At 45.0% G+C, this 13593-nt stretch overlaps 1 protein-coding gene across 8 annotated transcripts in view; it reads left to right on the top strand.

Annotated features, from left to right (window-relative positions):
* The window catches only part of NEO1 (neogenin 1), a 237793-nt gene extending 225535 nt beyond the window's left edge, over nt 1-12258 (top strand). For 6 of the 8 annotated variants that reach the window (XM_058737116.1, XM_058737114.1, XM_058737113.1 and 3 more), the window contains 6 exons: nt 131-369; nt 982-1074; nt 4409-4567; nt 8560-8823; nt 11141-11277; nt 11477-12258. In XM_058737116.1, coding sequence (XP_058593099.1) covers nt 131-369; nt 982-1074; nt 4409-4567; nt 8560-8823; nt 11141-11277; nt 11477-11560 — 976 coding nt within the window. In that variant the 3' untranslated portion in view covers nt 11561-12258. The remainder of the gene's footprint in view (nt 1-130; nt 370-981; nt 1075-4408; nt 4568-8559; nt 8824-11140; nt 11278-11476) is intronic. The other 2 variants (XM_058737118.1, XM_058737117.1) reach the window with 1 other exon arrangement.
* Nucleotides 12259-13593: the final 1335 nt, after the last annotated feature.

Below are 13593 nucleotides of genomic sequence, written 5' to 3'. Positions count from 1 at the left end.
GTGTTTTTAGTTTCTGCCTTTGCTTGAAGCATCTCTCAGATGGGCAGTTTTAGTCACTCAAGCCTTTGACAAATATGTTCAAAAGCATGACTTTAAAAAGAAAAACAAACCCTCTTAAATTTGTGCCTAGGAAACGAGCTGCTTGCAAATCAGTGAATGGTTCCCACAAGTACAAAGGGAACTCCAAAGATGTCAAACCCCCAGACCTCTGGATCCATCATGAGAGACTGGAGCTGAAACCCATCGATAAGTCTCCAGACCCAAATCCCATCATGACTGATACTCCAATTCCTCGGAACTCTCAAGATATCACACCAGTTGACAATTCCATGGACAGCAACATCCATCAAAGGCGGAATTCATATAGAGGTGCAGGTTATCCCCAAATATGGGGAGACTATTTCCATTTAAATCATTTTCTGTTTTCTACAATTGCCTCAATTTGGTGATTCCTATGTGAGGTTAGGTTTAAAGAAATCTGTGTGGTGGGATTTGATCAACATCAGGTAAAGAATAGCTAACCTGAAGGAAAAAAAAAAAGAATAGCTAGCTTGTCGTGGGGGAGAGGTTCTGTACCCAGATGAGATAGCTTTCTGGATCTGTTAGGTCTCCTCTCATGTGTTGCCAACTCGATACTCAAACATTTGAGACAACCTAGCCCACGTCTGTACATTTCATCCTGTCCCTTCATTTGGAGTCCACCTGTCATTGTGGTTTTCAGAATGTTCTGGTCTGGATGCCCTTACTCACAGACACCACACTGAAGCATGGTAGGCAGCATTGTGTCAACTGCATTGACTCTCAGCAGAGACTTCCTCTAATGCACTACTTTCGCCTCTTTATTTCATTTTCTGCAGAAACACCTCATCCCCATCATGGTGTTTGTGAGTCCTGAGTCCCCCACCAGAGATGTTCTGCTGCTGAGCCTACGTAGTGGCGTAGGGCATACACTTGTAACTAACCTCTGTATTTGATGTCTAGGGCATGAGTCAGAGGACAGCATGTCTACACTGGCTGGAAGGCGAGGAATGAGACCAAAAATGATGATGCCCTTTGACTCCCAGCCACCCCAACGTAAGTTAAAAGCCTCTCATTTGCTCTGTGCTATCAGTATATCTAGTCATTCTGGGGAGCAACTATGAATGATCTCTTTGACTTCACTTGATCCTAACACAAAAGATAACCTACTGAAGCTGGCACCTTGAGGGAAAAAATACCAAACATACTTTGCAATTAATATTATTCGTGAGACTATTTTCTTTAGATAAATAAGCTAAAAAGCCAACTCCCTCAGTCTCTCAGGAACAGGGAAGTTGCCAGTCTCCCTGACAATGTGCGTAGCATCTCCATGGCACAAATGAGGAAGCCAAATTTCACAGTACTCCCTAGACTTCCTGATACGCACTCAGTGTTGATGGGGCACCTGTGGAATTTTTTCTAATTAATGGACTTTATATTTTAGAGAATTTTTAAGTATATAAAAGAGTTTTTAAAACACAAATTTTCAACCTTATTTGAAACCTTATTTGCCTCACTTTCATAAGCATAAAAGTTACCTAGCCTTCTTTAATAATGTTTGAAATCCAAAGTGAAATATCATGACTGAAAACCCAAAGGCAATGGGACAGACCAATTTCTTTTTTAAAACGACTGTGTCTTCTCCCTTGTCACTGTTTTCAAGATAGGGAAGCAGTTCAGACTAACTAGCACAGTGGGGCTCTCAGTGCGGGTCCCTGCACCAGCCTGGAGTGATACAAAACCACCTGCCTACTAAGAGCAAGTTTAAAAAACTTGGAAGTATTTGCTCTAAGCTGAACAGGTGCCCGGTAAGCCTTAACACTGCCCATCCTGAAAGCATCCATTAGATCACTTTTCAATTTAACGTAAATGAGCCTTTGAATTTGTTATTCATTTCATAAGATGTCTGATTTCAGAACTCTCAGGCATCTCTCTGTTGACAAGTGGCAGGGATTTAAACCACAGATACCCTACACACAAAGGAATGAACCATGACTCCCTATGCTTGGAAACTGGCGAAACACCCAAGTGTGTAAGTGTGTGCACACACACACACACACACACACACTGTGCACAAACATGTAGGCACTAGCCTCTAAAAATCAGCTTTGGAAGAGAAAGGCTGATTCGTTAATAGGTCATTTCTGCACGAAGTAGTTTTTGCTCAGGGACCGTGATGAAAAATGAAGAGCCTGAACTTGGAAACATGCAGGGGGAAAAACATGGTTTTCCTCTTACAAGAGGTGCCCAGGATGGGGTCCCCAGGTTTAAAACATAAATGTCTGAAAAGAGTAAATCCATTATAGTTGCTTTTAATTTATAGGAAGATGGTAGCTTGACTGCTTATTTGTTTCGTATAAGATTTTAGTTTTTACCTGAACTGGCTTATTTTTAAATGTTAAGGAGAAAAGATATGTTATACCAGTTGGTAACAGTTCTTTTTTCTTTCTTTGGGAGGGGGATGGGTAAGGTGTACACATAAATATACAGTATTATTTAATTTGTGCCTTAATGGTTGGGTGAGTGAGTGGAATCTTTAATTCAGGAATCTGGAAACCAGGTACCCCGATGTACTTGTGACCTTCAGGTTTTGAGATCTCCTTTTCTGCCTGTGGCTCCCGTCCTTTCTCTCAAGCTACAGCTCCCTGAAGTCTGTCTTCACCATCCACCTTCCTATTGCCAGCATTGGGCTGGGCTGGGTCAGCCTTGTACAAGACCTTGCTCAGAAGCCTCAGGATCCAAGTCAGCTGACAGCTAGTAATTGCCAGCTGTAATCTAGGCAGGCACTCTCACGTTGTTTTCTTTTTCTACTTACTCTGCTTGGAAAGATTGGAAATGCCTTTAAAAAGAGGAAGTCAATTTTGTTTTTCTTTGTTAGAGTCCTGCATACCTAGGATGCTTTGCAGGTTGGACTTCCTAGGTAAAAATCAGGAGGCTTCTTTCCCTCGTCCTAGCCTCAATTCTAGAAAATGCTGATTCTGAAGCTTCTTGCTCCTAAAAACCACCTATCTTCCCCCTAAAGGAAATGCTGACTCCCAGACTGCCCTGAACCCTCCTCTGCCAGCTTTTCCAAGTGTTTTATTCTGAAGGACCACCTGAGCCTTCTGGTCTCTTGGTGGAGCCATCTGCTTGTCCAGCAAGTGGCCAGGACAGGAAATAGCTGGAGAATAAAAGCATCCTGTTTATTGACTAGGATTTTTCTTCACCAGAGTAATTTTGAGTGGCCTCACAAAGATCTAGGGAGATCCTTGATGACAGAGACATTTAATAGACTCCAAAGGCTAATTAAGCTTTATCATAGTTTGTGAAGCCCTTACTTAGAGGGAAAAAAAAAGATCCCCTGTGTTCCTAATCAGCCCCACCTGTTTGCCTGTTTAAGGGTTTAGAGCCGACCATGTTGGTCTTAAACATTCTGTTTCTAAAAGTGCTCTAAGGGAGGACCAAAGAGAGGCTTATTCCTCAGCTGGGCTTCTGGTTTTGTTTGTTTGCATCTCAATCAATAATGAAGCCTCATTAAAGAAGTGTTTTGTCTTCATAGAAAGTTGTATATGAAATATCTGTGTGGAAACTTGGATTCTATAGCTAAATGCAGCAAATTTAATTCCTTAGCTTTTGTGGGATGGAAAGAGGCAATTAGGAAAGATCCATTTATATTTTAAAATGTGAATGGATGTGGCTGAGCTTCCAGACGAGAAGAGAAGCGTCAGAGATGGTGCCATAGGCCTGTGTTCCATACTTTTCTTACAACTTTGGAGTTCAGGCCCATTTGCATCCTTTTAAGATACGAAAACTGATTAAGCGGCTACTCATTCATTCAGCCTCAATGCCTACTGCATGCCTCATCCAACTGTAAGAAAAACGGAACGTGTTAGGAATATAATCAGAGGAAAAGAGACTTGTATTTTTTTTTAGCAGGAGAAAAAAAAATGATAGAAACCTCAACCATCATTTGTTTGCTAATGGATTTATATTTTGTGACATATTCAGTTCGATGTTTTAATAACTCATGTAATCCATGTTTATTGTAGAAGAATTGGAAAATACAGGTGAACCAAAAGAAATTTTTTTTTGACTCCCGACCACTCTTCCCCACAAGATAATCCCCATAAACATTTTAGTACCTATTCCTCCAGGGCTTTTTTTTTTTTGTTTTGTGTGTGAGTGTGTGTGTGTGTGTGTGTGTGTGTGTAGACAAATACATAGCAGTATGTTGATTTTTTAAAAAAACAAATGTAAAATCCATGACTAATTGTTCACATCCAGCTGCCACCCAGAAGCCAAGGGAACGGTCGTACCGCATGGGAGGGGCAGGGGCGGCTTTGCTCTTGAACTGTACTTGTGTGTGTGTGCAAGCACGTTAAGCACTTCTCTGTCTTGTGTTCGTTCACAGCTGTGATTAGTGCCCATCCCATCCATCCCCTCGATAACCCTCACCATCATTTCCACTCCAGCAGCCTCGCTCCTCCAGCCCGCAGTCACCTCTACCACCCGGGCAGCCCGTGGCCCGTTGGCACATCCCTGTCCCTTTCAGACAGGGCCAATTCCACAGGTGAGAGATGAGGCTCGAGCCCCCGATGGAAAGCATCCTGGGAGTTGGCAAGCCCAGATGGGGAGGACTTGCCCTGCTTAGAAGGATTTGGAATTTTTCTGTGTTATTTATGTATCATAACATTTCTGTTACTGACTCAAATTTGTTTCTATAAAACTCACCCCATTTTCTTCTCCCTAAGTTGTTAAGTACTCAGTGCAAGGTGTTCTTTCAGTAAAAACGCAATAACTCTAATCACATAACCATGTCCTGTTCCATCAAGTTGCATCTTAATTCAGTCATGTTTTCAAGTTTCTTTATTTTTTTAATCTTACAGTCTGAAAGGAAATCTCATTCTGGGTAATTTTTCAGACACTAGAGGTAGTCTTTGCCTCATAGTCACCCTGATGTTGGGAGGGTCTGGAGGGCAGCCATAAGGTAAATTCTCATCTGAGGTCTCACTGCATTCTCCTGCTGTGGCCCGGAGTGAGAGGAGTACCGCGGGGCCACATTGAATTCTGTGCCTCAGATTGTACACCTCAGGATGTGCCCGGTGGACGATTGAAGTTACAAGGGGCTGCACAGACATAGATCATCTCTAAACAGCAGGTAGAAATTAGCCTAAAAATATGCAGTGCATTGCCAGACAACCATGCCCCAGTTGGGATATCTCAGGAAATAGCATTATCAAAACAGTTTTAGGGAGGAGATCGTGAAGGTGAGGAGACAGTAAATGGAACAAATACTGTTATTCCTCATTAGATGAGAATGAACTTCCATCTTCTCAGTTTTAAGGCAAAAATCTAGTAGCTTCTCATATGTACAGTGTGTTCTTTTTCCACCATTTGAAACTTGTCTATTAATAGTTATGACGTTACTAGTAGGACTAAATTTTGGTCGTTCTGGAAAACAAGAGAACTTCAAGTGAATTCCAAGTGAATTCCATTTTTGAAAAGCACCTCAAAACCTCATGCTAGAAGTTTGGGTTGCCAGTAACACTCCCCCTCCCCTTTAAGTTTTGATCAATTTGAAATATACCTAAAACATCAAATGAAGGTCAAAGCTTTATTTAGGGATCTACTGACTCCCACAATTACCTCTCCCAAAGCTTTACTTGGTTTGGACAACGCCACTTAAACCCACGTCAGAAATTGGCCTTATGCTCTCTCCTTCAAGATCCAGGTTTGGGGTCCTGCCCCAGGGAGAGACCATCTGCCAGAGGCTGTATGGAGAACCACCCTCTGGCTCACAGACTTAGTCTCAGAACAGGGACCAGAGAGCAGACCTCCAGATGTGCTCTTAGAAAGCATTTTTATGTCCTGACTCTGTTTCTCTATTTTTAAGGCAGAGGAGTCCCACCCACTAAGATGTGGGCCTGCCAGAGTGCATGGTAGGCTCTTCCCAACCAGATTAGCCCCTCTTCCTTCCTCTCAGACTAGGAGGGGTCAAAAGTTGGCAAGAAGCAGGGCAGCCCCGCCCAGCCCTCAGCCAGGTAGTCTAGTGCTGCTGAAAGCCCTAGTCTGTACGGACTTGGGCAGAGAGTGAAGAGAGGGCAAAGTAAAGATCTGCATCACTAGAGGGTTCCTCACTTTAATGACCAGGGGGATAAAGAAGGTAAACTAATGACTGGGAAAGTCACTGAAGATGGATTTGAAACATAGAGCAAGTCTCTAGAAATCATCTGCATTCTCTCACTGTTGTATTTTCCTGTGTCTCTGGAGCTCCGAGCTGCCACCAGCCCTGCACAGGCGGGCTAGGCGTGACTCGGACCGGCCAGGGCAGTCCTTGCTCTGGAGACCATTTACTGTGTCACCACCACTTGACGTAGGAAGAGCACTTTCCTTTTGTCCAAGCCCTTGGCCAGTGTGAACTTTATGTGTCTTAAACTCTGAGAGGTAAGTCAGTCAGGAAGTAGACTCCTCACCAAGCAGAAGTTTAGTTACAGCATAGTTTTCCTCGTGAGCCAGCAGTGTTGCACACTTTCAGGGCACACCCTTCACTGAGAGTATAGTGTGCCTCGTGCCCTCTGTAGTTACACCACAAGACAGCCCTGGTCTGTGGCAGCAGGCCAGGGCTCTGACTCATGTAGGCAGCCCTATCTTCTTTTTTTACATTTCCCACCATCTCTTTGGCCCTCAGAAGCTTATGTATGAAATTAACGCCGTTGAGGCAGCCGAGGTAGGCCTCTGTGCCCAGAGCTGACCCAACCCGCCTGCCGATACAAGCTGATGGTCCCGATTGGAGCCTGCCTTTTTCTCTGCTACTCCCTGCAACCCTCCTTGACCAGCTTCTCCCTGGCCGAGGATCACACGGAGTGGGTCCAGCAGCTCCCAGCTGTGGCTGTGGCTGTTTAAGCAAGCACAAGAAACAAGGTCCTTGGTGCACCTCTTGAGAGGATGAAAAGTGACCTACTCCTAGTAGGGTTATCATCACAGCCAGGCTTTCAGCACTAGGGGGAGGGGAGTCCCTCATCTCTGAGACCCAAGGTCTTTAAGCTAAGGGAGTAGCACTCGTGACTGGTGTGACTTGTCTCCTAAGAGCCCAAGGGAAGAGATTCAGTGATACCTCAGCAAAAGAGGCAGGGAAATAGATTGGATTTCTTCAGGCTACTCATGCATTACTACTTAAAAGAGTTTGTTTTCCTTTTTAAGGTTGAGGACTCTAGGAGTCAGGGGAGGCCCGCCTCCTGACTAGCTGGTGCAGCCTATTTGCGGAGAGCTGGTGCCTCTGGGCCCCTTCTCAGGACAGGGATGTTGGTCTGCACCCGTTTGAAAGGGCTTCCTCTTATGGCCAGCCTGGGTCTTGGTGCTGCTTCTGCCGCTGCAGGGTCAGGGGCCATGTGGTACTGGAAATGGAAGGGCAGTTTGACGTGGTAGTTCAGAGCATGGGCTTGGGAGTCAGAGCACAGGGGTTCCGATCCCTGCCCTACCCATTCTATCTGCATCTTTGGGCGATGCCTAACCTCCCAGTGCCTTCTGAGTTACTATGAGGACTGAGGGAGGTAAGGAATACGAAGGGCATAGCATAGTGCCTGGCTCAGCGTAAGCACTCGGTAATTTACAAAGAAAAGAGCCTTATCAATTATTCAGGTCCCGTGTTCAGCATATTTCATACATCTTCTCAATCCTCAGTGAGTTATTTTATTCTTCCTGTTTTGTAGGTGAAAAAAACACAGAGAGTTTCAGTGACTGCCACATTCACCCAGCTAGTATGCCAGGATTAGAGTCCAGGTTTAGGAGACTCCAAAGCCAGTGCTTTTTTCATCCCCCCCATGCTGCCTTCTAGAACAGCTCTGAGCCCTCTTCACGTATTTTGAGATTATCATGTTCTTCCTTAGTCTCCCCCTTCTCCAAGCTGATCTACCCCTGTTTTTCCCTCTGGACCCAAACACCCCTCCTATGGCATGCTCTTAAAGCTATTTGCAGACCTCTGGACTATTTGGTTGTCCAGGTCTCACTTGAGCTGTGGGGCTGTTGCTCTGGTGAGGCTGCACACAGTCTGCAAAGGACATATTCACCACCTGTGGCATTGCTTCTCCTGTAGTAACCACCAGGCCTTGTGGGCAGATACTTGTCAGGTACCCAGCCAGCCTTAGTGACTAGATGTGTACTCTATGAAAGACCAGCTTCTAAGGCTGAGTGTCAAGGAGTGATGTTTTAATCTCTTTTTATACTTGTTTACATCTTAATAGACAGTAGTCTCAGGGACCTTTCTGTGTACTACACAGTAAGTACTGAGGAGAACTTTAAATCTGTAAAATTGTGACCACTTAGCTGTGTAGGTGAGAAGGTTCCAGCAGAGCGGCTGGTTGACAAAATTCTTTGGGACTCTCTTAGGTTAGTCCATTCCTACCTGGCCTTGTCAGTAGTGCTAAACCATCTTCCCTTGGACTAGCACTGATCCTAAGTGCTTATTGAACTGGTTTCAGGGGCCCTTAGAAGTAGCCAGAACCCCGGTATGTGCGTATGTTTCATGGTAGAAGAAATGCTAACATTTAGACTTTCCTGCTATAGAATCCGTTCGAAATACCCCCAGCACTGACACCATGCCAGCCTCCTCGTCTCAAACATGCTGTACTGATCACCAGGATCCTGAAGGTGCTACCAGTTCCTCTTACTTGGCCAGCTCCCAAGAGGAAGATTCAGGCCAGAGTCTTCCTACAGCCCACGTTCGCCCTTCCCACCCATTGAAGAGCTTTGCTGTGCCGGCAATCCCGCCCCCAGGTCCTCCCACCTATGATCCCGCGTTGCCAAGCACACCATTACTATCCCAGCAAGGTGAGTGAGGGCGGCAGCACCACTGGAGGGACCCTTTGGCTCTGGCTTATGGCAAAAGTCACTTCTTTGAAAATAACAAAGCAAGTATCTTCCAAGCTTATCCTAGCAATTTAGAGTAGCCGGAAGTCATTGCCCCTCTCAGGAAGTACATGGGCTCCCCTCCTTGGGGAATGCGTATGAACCAGAGAATAATTTGGTGGGGAGTGAGGGCTGACTTTTCAAATTGTGTTTTGGGTGCAGAATCCTTGATGGTAAAACCCAGTGGCCATGGGTATAGGCAACAGATCTAATCCATTCAGTTTCCCAGAAGTGCATCATCCTGTAGGGTTCCTACAATCCAGAGAAGGATCAGGGAGGCCAAGACACAGAAGCCAGGGGACCCTTTGGATGGGAAGTCTGTATTCCCTAGGTTCACGTGGCCCAACAAAGTCCCCTGACCTGAAAGGCATGCTTTTCCCCACTTCTCTGCATTATTATCTGTTACGATGGTTTTAGAATAAGTCAGTGGTTTTCAAGCTTTTTGGTCTCAGGATCCCTTTATACTCTTAAAAACTATTGAGACCATGAGAGAGCTTTTCTTTTTTTTTTTTTTCATTAAAAGAAAATTTTTTTTAATGTTTATTTATTTTTGAGAAAGACAGAGACAGAATGTGAGTGGGTTAGGGGCAGAGAGAGAGGGAGACACAGAATCGGAAGCAGGCTCCAGGCTCTGAGCTGTCAGCACAGAGCCCGACACGGGGCTCAAACTCACGAGCCATGAGATCATGACCTGAGCCGAAGTCGGACGTTCAACCGACTGAGCCACCCAGGCTCCCCGAGAGAACTTTTCTTCACATGGGCTCTATCTGTCTATAATTTACTATATTAGAAATTAAAACTCAGAACATTTTAAACTATTTTATTAATGCATTTAAAAATAGCAATAAATCTATCATATGAAGATAGCTTATTTTTCTGAAAAATAACTTCTCAAAACAAAACTACAGTGAGAGAAGTGACATTGTCTTCTGTTTTTGCAAATCTCTGTAATGTCTGGCTTAATAGAAGGTAGCTGGATTCTCATACCTACTTCTGCACTCAGTCTGTTGCAGTATGTTATTTTGGTTGAAATATAAGAAAATCTTGGCCTCAGATAAGTTGGAAAAGGGAAGAGTATTTTTGTAACCTTTTCAGATAACGGGATATTCTTTTTTGATACTATAGCAAAATGCAAGAAGTTGTAGTTTCTTACAGGTTTGTTTGTAATGTGGAATCAGAAACCATACCCATGAACTGTTCGTACTCTGTTCCATTAAAATCCATCTATCTTGTTCTTTGAGTGCATGATATCAAACATCACACATTAGTCATTTGGAAAATACTGGTTCAGTAAGTTATACAGATCCTCCAAGTCTTGACCTATTTCTTTATACAATATCTAAAAATACATTTATTAATATCCCCAAAGGCTGTAAGTATTGGGAGGCTCTGAAGCTCATGCTGGCAGACACAAGTTTTTCAGGATTCTAATTTTCACTTGAAACTTAAATTTTATCGCTAGCAGTAACTACTGTCCATTGTTTCTCTTGAAGTGACCAGCTTTTTGTACTTTCTAGAAAATTTCTACAAATGCTCAAGTCTGAATAACTGGTTTGCCTTTCTTTGGACTAACGGTGTTTCATGATAAAAGCAACAATTGCGCTTGTAACTCAAGGTGTCACAAATGCCGGACTCGAAACAGCCACCATCCTTGAGTATATAGCAGGAGTTCTTTATGCAGACTTTCCATCTTGTCACATAGAATATTGAAAAGATGTGTAATCAAGTTGAGATTTAATAAAATAATTTTTACTACTTCCTTAAGGATGATCTTAATGAAACAGTTAAACTGTTTTGTTTTTTTTCATTGCAAGGGGTGTCAGCTGATGACTTACAGTTTGGTGCCACTGCCTTAATTTGTGCTAAGGCTCCAATAGTTTTACCCACTGCTTTCATACCCTGAGTGCAAAGGTGAAAAATGTCTTTATATTATTTTGAAAAGAATTTTGACCTCCTGGACATCCCACAAGGATTCCATGGATACACCAAGGTGTGGTGATGCTTTGAAAACTATAGGAGTAGATTAGTTTTCCAAAGCCAAATGGAGTATTTTCTCTGGCCTCTGAGATGCCACACTTTCTCCCTCCTTCCATCTAGTGCAGCCTTTTCAGAGCCCGATCTGTGCACTGGGTCTGGGTGCACCCCTCACCCAGAAGCAGCATTTGGACCTTAGTTGCCTGGGTGCGGAATGGGGGGAGCGGGCTCAGCCATACACCTGATGGTGTGCTTTCCCCCTCAGCTCTGAACCATCACATTCACTCGGTGAAGACAGCCTCCATTGGGACTTTAGGAAGGAGCCGGCCTCCTATGCCAGTGGTGGTTCCCAGTGCCCCTGAAGTGCAGGAGACCACGAGGATGCTGGAAGACTCCGAGAGTGTAAGTTTCTGGGCCACCAGCCCAGCCACGATGTCTAGGTGCATGTCCCACAACCTGCGAGTGTGCTGGTCACACTGATCCTCGGTGCTGGCCCAGAAGTGTGAAGCAGATTCACTCATTCATTGAGCACATGTACACTGAGCATCTCCTCTGAGCCGGGAAGCATGCTGAGGGTTTATCTGCTTTCTCTTTGCTGCAGAGCTATGAACCAGATGAGCTGACCAAAGAGATGGCCCACCTGGAAGGACTAATGAAGGACCTAAACGCCATCACGACAGCATGACGACCTTCCCCAGGACATGACTGCAGACCTGGGTCTAGAAGTCTTGGGACGGAGCCTGGAAAGCAAGGATTGTACAGAGCACGTGAGGACAGCACTTGAGAACACAGAGCGAGCAAGCAGACCGGTCAGCGCCCCTGTGTGGGGCTGGCTCCGGGCATGGCCACCTGCCTTCTCCTGGTCAGCCTGGAAGAAGCCTGTGTCGAGGCGGCTTCCCTTTACCTGCCGACACCCTGCAGGACTGGGCACCATGGGCCAAAATTTTGTGTCCAGGGAAGAGGCAAGAAGTGCGACGACCTACATTTCACTTTGTGGTCAGGCTGTGTCTTCGTGCTGCGACTGCATCGCCTCTATGGAGTGTAGACATTGGCATTTATGTACAATTTTATTTGTGTCCTATTTTATTTTACCTTCAAAAGAAAAACACTATCAAAAACCAAGGGAGTCCATGGTGTTCTCCACAAGTGGTTGACGTTTGACTGCTTGTTTGAATTATGTATGGAAAGTCATTGACAGTGTGGGTTGTTCCAGGGGTTGGCTTGTTTTTTGGTTTTGTTTTTATTTTTGAATCCCCAGTCATTGCATCCTCTACCAGCTGTTAATCCATCACTTTGAGGGGGGAGGAAATGTTGCATTGCTGTTTGTAAGCTTTTTTATTATTTTTTTATTATAATTATTAAAGGCCTGACTTTCTCCTCTCATCACTGTGAGATTACAGATCTATTTGAATGAAATGTAACATTGAAAAGACTTGTTTGTTGCTTTCTGTGCAGTTTCAAAGTATTGGGGTGGGGGTGGGCTGGGGGGTTGGGAATAGGAAATGGCGGGGCTGCTGAGGTCTGTGAATGTTTCAGTCGATGTACTTTCTTCCAGAAGCCTGCAGAGAATGGAAGCATCTTCTGTATTGTCCTTTCCTGGCATGTCCATCTCTATTGTCACTAAGTTGCAACTGGAGTTTCGTTTGGATCTAGTTAAAAAAAAAAAAATTCTTCTGTGCAATAGGTGAGTTCGAGAACTTAGCTGCCCTGATGTCTTGGTCATATCCTGATAAGAATGTCCATGCTGAGGCGCCAGTGCCATATTTCCAGCTACAGGAGTGATGCCGGAACAGGACAAGAGCCCAAGCCTGTTCCTGGGAAATCAGGGGAAAAGATGGAGTCCCTTTCCTGCTGTTATCATGTGTTCCCTGGGGGAGGCCAGAGGTGAAGGAAGGAACTTTGTCTCCACACAGGACTCCTTGCTTCTCTCTAGCTCCTGTCCTCAGCCAGCCTGGCTCTCGCTGCCGTGTTTCAGAGCCGCTTAGGAAAAGCATTCCCAGGATGAGGCAGGCAGGGGCTGTAGCACCCCTGAAGCTCTCCTTTCTGAACATTATAGATAACGGGACAGGGACAGCGGAAAGGGACAGAGGAGGCGGCTGCCCCCTCCTCCATCCCAGCAGCTCAGTGAAGCCCCTAATTAGAACAGGGTAGCAGGAGGTTGGTGAAGTAATGCTGAGAGGCCCAGCCACATACACAGAAGCCTTTGCCTTTGCCAACAGTTCTCATGTTCTTTGTCTTAAAAAGGTAAGGAGCTGAGGTGGGTTTTTTGGGTTTTTTGTTTTGTTTTTTCTTTTGTTTTGTTTTCTTTTGTTTTGTTTTTTACTATTGAGAATCTATTCCGACAAAACACAGGACTGACCCTCAAGCATCTTCCCCTACTCCCTACCACTCCCCGGAAGACAGTGTGGAAGGCAGTATAGGAGCATCAGGCTTTGGTTCTGTAGCCAAGAAGAGTTCAGCTCGCTGAGACCACCAGGGGGCGCCCAGCCTACCCGCCTTGGCCCTGCAGGCACCCCACTTGCCTTTGTACATTGGTCACTTCTCCTTTTTTAGGTCTTAACACATATTTGCTTTTTTAGAAGATGAACTCTTTGTATTTATTATTTGGGGGGCAATGAAAAGTGCAATGCCGGAACTCCCGCCACCGTGCCGGCCTGTCGTGGAGGGCAGTGCCAGGCGGGATTCTGGAAAACCAGTGCACTTCAACTGATCCTGAAC

The sequence above is a fragment of the Neofelis nebulosa genome, chromosome 7 (assembly GCF_028018385.1).
Source record: "Neofelis nebulosa isolate mNeoNeb1 chromosome 7, mNeoNeb1.pri, whole genome shotgun sequence".
Taxonomy (NCBI): domain Eukaryota; kingdom Metazoa; phylum Chordata; class Mammalia; order Carnivora; family Felidae; genus Neofelis; species Neofelis nebulosa.
This window is presented reverse-complemented; position numbering and strand designations above follow the sequence as displayed.